This window comes from Galeopterus variegatus, unplaced genomic scaffold, assembly GCF_000696425.1.
Source record: "Galeopterus variegatus unplaced genomic scaffold, G_variegatus-3.0.2 Scaffold912, whole genome shotgun sequence".
Classification (NCBI taxonomy): Eukaryota; Metazoa; Chordata; class Mammalia; order Dermoptera; family Cynocephalidae; genus Galeopterus; species Galeopterus variegatus.
Genome location: NW_007727023.1, coordinates 464,796 through 471,763, shown reverse-complemented (window position 1 = coordinate 471,763; position 6,968 = coordinate 464,796). Strand labels below are relative to the sequence as shown.

The 6,968-nt window shown below is 38.8% G+C and overlaps 1 protein-coding gene across 1 annotated transcript in view; it reads right to left on the bottom strand.

Moving 5' to 3' along the window:
• Nucleotides 1–6,968, bottom strand: part of C5 (complement component 5) — a gene marked incomplete at its 3' end in the record, with an annotated part of 143,804 nt that overhangs the window by 22,046 nt on the left and 114,790 nt on the right. The window contains exons 24-26 of the mRNA XM_008573377.1: nt 5,707–5,796; nt 4,364–4,576; nt 3,831–3,906 (exon numbers count right to left, since the gene is read on the bottom strand). Of these exons, the coding sequence (XP_008571599.1) occupies nt 3,831–3,906; nt 4,364–4,576; nt 5,707–5,796 (379 nt within the window). The remainder of the gene's footprint in view (nt 1–3,830; nt 3,907–4,363; nt 4,577–5,706; nt 5,797–6,968) is intronic.

Sequence of the window (6,968 nt, the reverse complement as noted above, 5' to 3'; positions counted from 1 at the left end):
CCCCTCCCCCCCAAGAATGTCCTTTCCGTTTGCTTGTTGTAACAACTTCATGGAAGTATAGGCTTTTTTCATTTAATAGTATTACATGAAATATAATCTACAATATAATAATAACCATAGAAATCTATATTAATATATAAAGTTTCCTCATTGTCTTACAAATGATTTTATGCATTAAATGACAGTATTTTGGTACTGATGCAGCAAAACTATTTTAACCCTTTCCCTACCTATGGACATTTAGGTTGTTCTCAATCTTTGCTCTAACAGCTTTAATAATTTTTGTTTTTCCTTTTTGTCTCTTTTTTTCATGACCGGCAACGGATCGCAACCCTCAGTGTCGCGCCCGCACCGGACCGGGACCGGCAACGGAATCGCAACCCTCGGCGTTGCTCCCGCCCCTCGCTCAGCCAGTGAGCGGCCGGTCTGCATGTGGGATCCGAACCCTCGGCGGGAGCTCCGCTGCGCTTCCCAAGCGGCGCACTGTAGCAGTGCGCCACCGGGCCAGCCCTAACAGCTTTAATAATTTTAAAAAATTATTTTTTTATATTATTGGAAACTGCCTCTCCACAACTGGGTGCCTTTTCCTAATTTTTCCTCTGGAGACATCAGAAGTTTATTTTCTAGTCTGTTGACTTTTAGGAGAAAAACTTGGGAGAGCTTCTGCCTTTAATCCCTCACTCTGCTCCCAAGCAGGGAGAATATGTCTATGGACTGGCCCTATTCAAGGACACCGACTGGCCCACATTTTATATAGGGGCTCTCGGGATTTTGGCTTTGGAAAGTCTCTTCTCTTTTAACAAGCTAGAGAGGCATAAGAGTGTAGTCAGACTTCTAGGCTGTCTCTCCACTTATTAGCTGTTTGACCAATTATATGCCCTCACCAGTTTTGTCTCTGAAACATGGTGGTGGTAATAATAATCACACTCACCTCCCGGGATTTATTATAAGGATTAAACAAACACATCTAAAATAGTCCTGGCCTTTAGTAAATGTTCTATAGTTGCAAGCTCTTGTGCCTCTTTGTTTGGTGCTCTTGGGTGCCCTAGCCCTAGAGTCCTTCACGGAACAGTGTGCAGATAGCTCTTCTCTAGCAGTGAAGCAAACACATCTTGCTCTAGCTTCCTGTGTCCTCCTCTTCTCACTGACCTGTCTCTTGTAGACAGGCCTAAAATTCAGAATTTAAGTGTGACTTGAAGGAAAGGAGAAAGAGTAGGCTATTTGACTTGCTTTTGTTCTAGACCCTGGGCTACCTCTAGAAGTTCTTCATCTACTCCAGCTTAGCTCCTCAAGTTTTACAACAGGGTCTGAGACTGAAAATTTATAGTAGAAAATAATTTTTAAAGTCACTTTGAAGAGAAATCTGGCAAAATCTGATGAAACTAAAAATGTGCATGCCTTATGTTCTAGTAATTCCATGTCTGGGGATATACTCTAGAGAAACTCTCTCACACGTGTACAGAGAGATATATGAAGATATTCATTACAGCATTTTTCACAAAAGTAACAATTGGAAATAATTGTCCATTAAAATGGGAATATAAAGAACATATGATATGTGGTTGTATTAAGAAAATGAAATAATACATGGCAATGAAAAGGAATGCACTGTAATCTATATAATCTACCTATATTGCCAGATCTAAAAAAATATTGAAAGAAAAAGGCAGGTTGCAGAATGACGGGTATAGAATGATACTTGTTGTAATCATTTAAAAACACAAAAAGGGACTGTACATAAATCCATATATGTGTATATAAAAGATTAAACAATGGTCTAGAAGGATGTAGACTCATGATAGTGAACGCCCTTGGGAGAAAGTAGACAGAAATAAGATGGAGGCTTGTGGTTAAAGGGAAAACTTGAACTCTATCAGTCATGTTTTCTTTTTCTTTTTTCTTTCTCTCTCTGTCTCTCTTTTTTTTTTTTTAAGGCTAAGCTAATACAAAAAATGTTCACAGTCATTAATTTTGGGGGTTGTTAATATTAATGATATTGGTACTTTTTTCAATCTTCCCTATATTTCTCAAAAATATATTATCTCTTTCAAGGAACTTGTGGAATTGGGTCTGGGACAGTACTAAAGTGTTCCTACGTTTCTGGCTGAACACTATCTACTCAGTCTTGCTCCAAGCTCTTGAAAGGCTCTGGTTGTTCACCAAAAGGTTGTTGCATCTTCTCGTGGGGACTTCTGTTCTCAGGTGTCTACTTCCCAGCTCCTGTTGTGACAGTTTCCAGTCTGCATTGATGCCCCCTCCCACCCCTGCATCCTGCTGGTTATCCTCTGGTTGGCATGCTCTAGGGGTCTATGTGTTTTTAACATGTGCCACCCACAGATGATCAGACCCAATTCTAAGGAATAATCTGTGGCACCTGGTGACTGATTGGATATAGAGCCAAAAGAAAAGGGAGGAGTCAGAATCTGACTTATGATTCTGACTTGATCAGTGGGGGACAAAGCACAAGGTATTGCTGTTCACTGATTAAGGGAAGACAGGAGAAGCATGCTTGAGGAAAAAAAAGAATGAATTTGGCACAGATTGTATGTGGAGGGTCTTAGGCTCCCAGACATCTAGAAATGTGGATCTGGAGCTTAGGAAAGAAGTTAGGCCTTGAGACATCAATTAGAGAATTATTGGCACAGAATTTATGGAAGTCATGGGCAAAGATGAGATTATGCAAGGAGAGATTACAGAAAATAAGAGGGCCAAGGGTGAAATCCTGGGGACTCTCAATAGTTAAAGGACAAAATCTAAAATTAAATTATTCTAGGTTGTATTGTTATTCTTAAGTGTGTTTCATATAGTAGAATCTAAAAAGCACCTGGCACAGTGTTTCTATTAAATATTTTGTCAAAGCATGATAGTGTTTTTTGAAACTGACTGCCATATGGATTTCTAATTAATTCTGACTGCCTTTCTTTCAAATCATTAGAATTATGAAATTATGCTTCATTCAATAAATCCTTACTGAGCACCTAGTATGTGCCAGATATATACCAGGCACTGGAATACTTGGAAATGCCCACATGGAGCTTACATTCTAGTGGGGGGGGACAGACAATAAGTGAAACAAGCAAGAATAAGGCTAGTAATAAAGCTAAAGAGAAAAGGAACATAGGAAAGAAAGATATGAAGTGTTCAGATGGGAGTGGGTTGCAACTCGAGATAGAGTAATATAGCAGAGGCCTCACTGAGAAGGTGACTTTTGGTAAAGACCTGAGGGAAATAAGGGAACCAGCCATGCTGATACCTGGGAGGAGCATCCCAGACAGAGAGAACGGTCAGCGCAGAGGCCCTGAGGTGGAAGCATGCCTGGTGTGTTTGAGGAACAGTGAGGAAGCCAGTGGGCCTCACATGGAATGAAAGAAAGTGTAGAATATGAGGTTGGAGTGGTGAGGTGGGCCAGAGCATGTAAAGCTTTGTAGATCACATCATGATCAAGTTTGGTTTTCATCCTGGGTAGGATGGGAACCTCCCGAACGGTGTAGAGTGGCATGACCTAACTTATGTTTTAACAGGGTCACTCCGGCTGCTGTGTGGAAGGTAGACTGGAGAGGTTCAAGGGCTGAGGCCAAGTGACAGAGAAAAGTAGGTTGGACAAGGATGTTGTGGTGGAATTGGTGAGAAGTGGTCAAATTCAGGATATATTTTGAAGGTGCAGCCAAATATATTTTCTGCATCAGATGTGGATTGTAAGAGAAAGAGAGAAGTAAAGGATGACTGGGCTTTTAGCCTGAGCAACTGGAGGACTAGAGTTTCCATTACGGTTGTTATTCTTTGGTTAATCAACCACTATATGAAAATACAAGTCAAAACCTTTGACTTACCAAGTGCTAGCACCTCCACCCTTCCACATGCTGTAAGAATGGTCAGCGTTTCGGAACGACATGATGCTCACCAACCCTAAGAGGCACCAGAGAAGGAACACAGTGCTTTACTGATCTCATTCCTACTCAAAGAGTGCTTTATCAGCCCCTGGGGACATTAAACTTCCTTTGGTGTTGGGCAGCAAGCATATGCTCTGTGGCCAAAATTAAACTTCTCAGTGTATGAATTGCTTGAATTGGGAATTATCAAGCAGAACGCTCTGATCTCATTCAGAGAGGAAGGAAGTGCTCTGTTGAGTTTGGAAGGCAGGTGTGTTGTCTCTCATCCAGACATTTTGGTAAGTTAAGCCAAAATGCTACAGAAATAATATTTATTTATATAGTAGAGTCTAGAGTCTACTTCATTACTTTTTTTTTTTGTAAAAATGCTTTAACGATTAAGCTTTTCTATAATCCATAACAACTTAAATATTAGTTTAATTTAAATATTAGTTTAAAAATCACTACATTTCTATGTGAAATAAATTTTTTACCTTCTTTTAATTTTTTCTTCAGATCCTGTTTTTTAGTTAATGAGTTAGAATTAAAAATATTCCAATGATTTCCTGTTTCCAGATAGTGAAAAACATAGAATACTGGGACAACGCTCATCAGCTCTGCCTCTGCACTCCCCTTCGGGAGGTGAGTTAGGATATCGATGCCTTCCTGACTCAGAACTGCAGAGAGGATCTCACCTATTAGCAGTCCTGAAACAAAAAAGAAATTAAAGTAGACCCAACCACTTTCTGTCAATTTCTAACAGCATGGTGTTTTCTAAAGAGAGAAGAGCAATCATCTCTTTTCTTCTCTTTTTATCTAGGCAGTTGACTTGCTTCTCAGAAATGGGGTGAGAAAAAATCTGGTTAGAAACATGAATTGAAAAGAAACAACAAAAAATGAAGACTTAAAAATATCACTACAATATGGCAGTAGATAATGTAATATATCATACAGAGCACTGCATAGAGATCGTGGCAAATTAGTCCCATTCAATCTGATAGCTTTAGACATTGTAAACCATATTAACCAAATCCTTCCCTGGAAGCAAAGCAAATAACCTGAACAGGAAGTGCTGTGACCACTCTGCCTATGACTCACTGTGCAACCTTAGGCGAACCTCTCTCTTCTATATAGAATGACAGGGTTGCACATGAGCAAAAAGGTCCTTTCTGGTACTAACATTCTGTGATTCCAAGGTTTTATCTGAGATGAAACATAGTCAGGACATTCTACCATTCTGATGATATGTTACTGAATTGTAAAGGCTGGAGACCAGCAACAAGACACCATCTTGGAAGTAGACAACAGCCCTCACCAGACACAACATCTGCTGGCACCTTGATCTTGGACTTCCCAACCTCCAGAACTATGAGAAATAAATTTCTGATGCTCACAAATTACCCTTGTCAAGCATTTTGTTATAGCAGCATAAATGGACTAAGACACCCCCTCTGGGACTGGTACTTCATCAGACCAGTGCTGTTCTCTTGAGGACATTTGCAGGTCATAAAGCCTTCTGTGTAACAGGACTGACCACTAAGTTCTTTAAGTCTAGAAGTAGCAGCAGTCCCATTTTAGAGAGGTCTTTGGGCCAATAACAGCCCCTGCACTCCATCATGGGAGAATGAATCTCCATCCAAATCAGGCCAGCAGAAGAATATAGTTGGAAAGTGATCAAGGGTTTGACGGTGGGAGTGGAGGGCGTAGGGCACCCCAAGAGGTGAATTTGTGTGTGCTATTAAGTAGGTATCAGAGAAATAGAATATTATGAGGATATTTTATTTTTGTTTGAAGCAATAAGTGAAATAAGAAATAAAAATGGCATTTGTTAGTTTACCTTTTACACTCAAAATCCTTTTGACTTTTGTCTTGGGAACCAAATCTAATGGTATCCTGTACGGGAACTCTTTTCGTCTATTGATGGCACCTGTAATTTAAAAAATTATTTAATTTACACAGAGTTCTTAGAGGAAGACTATTTTCAGATTATTTGTAATAATCTAATTCCAAAGAATCTTTCGAAATAAAAGACTCTTTATAGTAACCCTATTAAAAGTTAAAAAGAAAGTTAAAAATCATCAAGGATATTTATCAAATTCTAGACTTGTATAATCTCTTTAAATAAAGCATTAAATTTGGCTGTAAATTTCCTGGTTATTACAAGACAAGAAATAAATATGTTATATAAATCTTATTGACCAGTGAAAGGTAGCATGCCATTTTGTCCAAAGAAAGAAAATGGTTCCTGGAACTAAAATCTAAAAATAACTAACATGTAATTTCTCACTCAAGGATATATGACCATTAGTTCCATTGGGAAGCATGGCCTGGACTTCTTTCCACCTTCCCCTCCCAGTCTAATAGAGAAACATTTTCTCTACACACACAACAGCAGAGTTTTAGCATACCAGTATCAGAGAATTTTTGTATTGTAATCACTGATTTATGTCATAAAAATGATAACATTTATTATTCTACTGATGGAGTACCAAACACTCTAGGAAGTTTTTTAAATGCATGGTTACATTGGATCCTCACAACAACGCTGTATGCTAGGTGTATTTTTATTATTTTTATTTTATAGGTAAGGAAATTGAGGTTTAGAAAGTAACGTGCTCAAGGTCACAGAACTAGTACGGGTGGAACTGCAATCTCAGCTCAGGAAGTTTTACTGCAGAGCCCATAGTGGTCACTACAAAAAGACCCACCTCCTGTTGTCCTGCTAAGAAAGCTTTTTGAGAGAAGAAACCATCTCTTATTAATTGTGGTCCCAGCACTTAACACAATCCCTGGCAAATGGTAGATGCTAAAAAAAATGAGTGACATTTTCTAATTAAATGGATAAGCCATGTGGCTTTGCTGAAGATGCAGGAATGTTCTTCATGAAACTTCTTTCTTCATTAACCCTTGATAAACGCTGATGATATAATACAAAAATAAGACTCAGTGAAGAATTTAAGAGGTTTTCAGTGTGGTTGAAAGAGTATGGAGTTTGGAAAGAGCTTAGTATGTATATAAGCATCTGGTCATCAGTTACATGGAAGTAATAATATTTTCCTCAAAGGATTTTTGAGAGGGCAAAAATAACGTAGAAAAAGA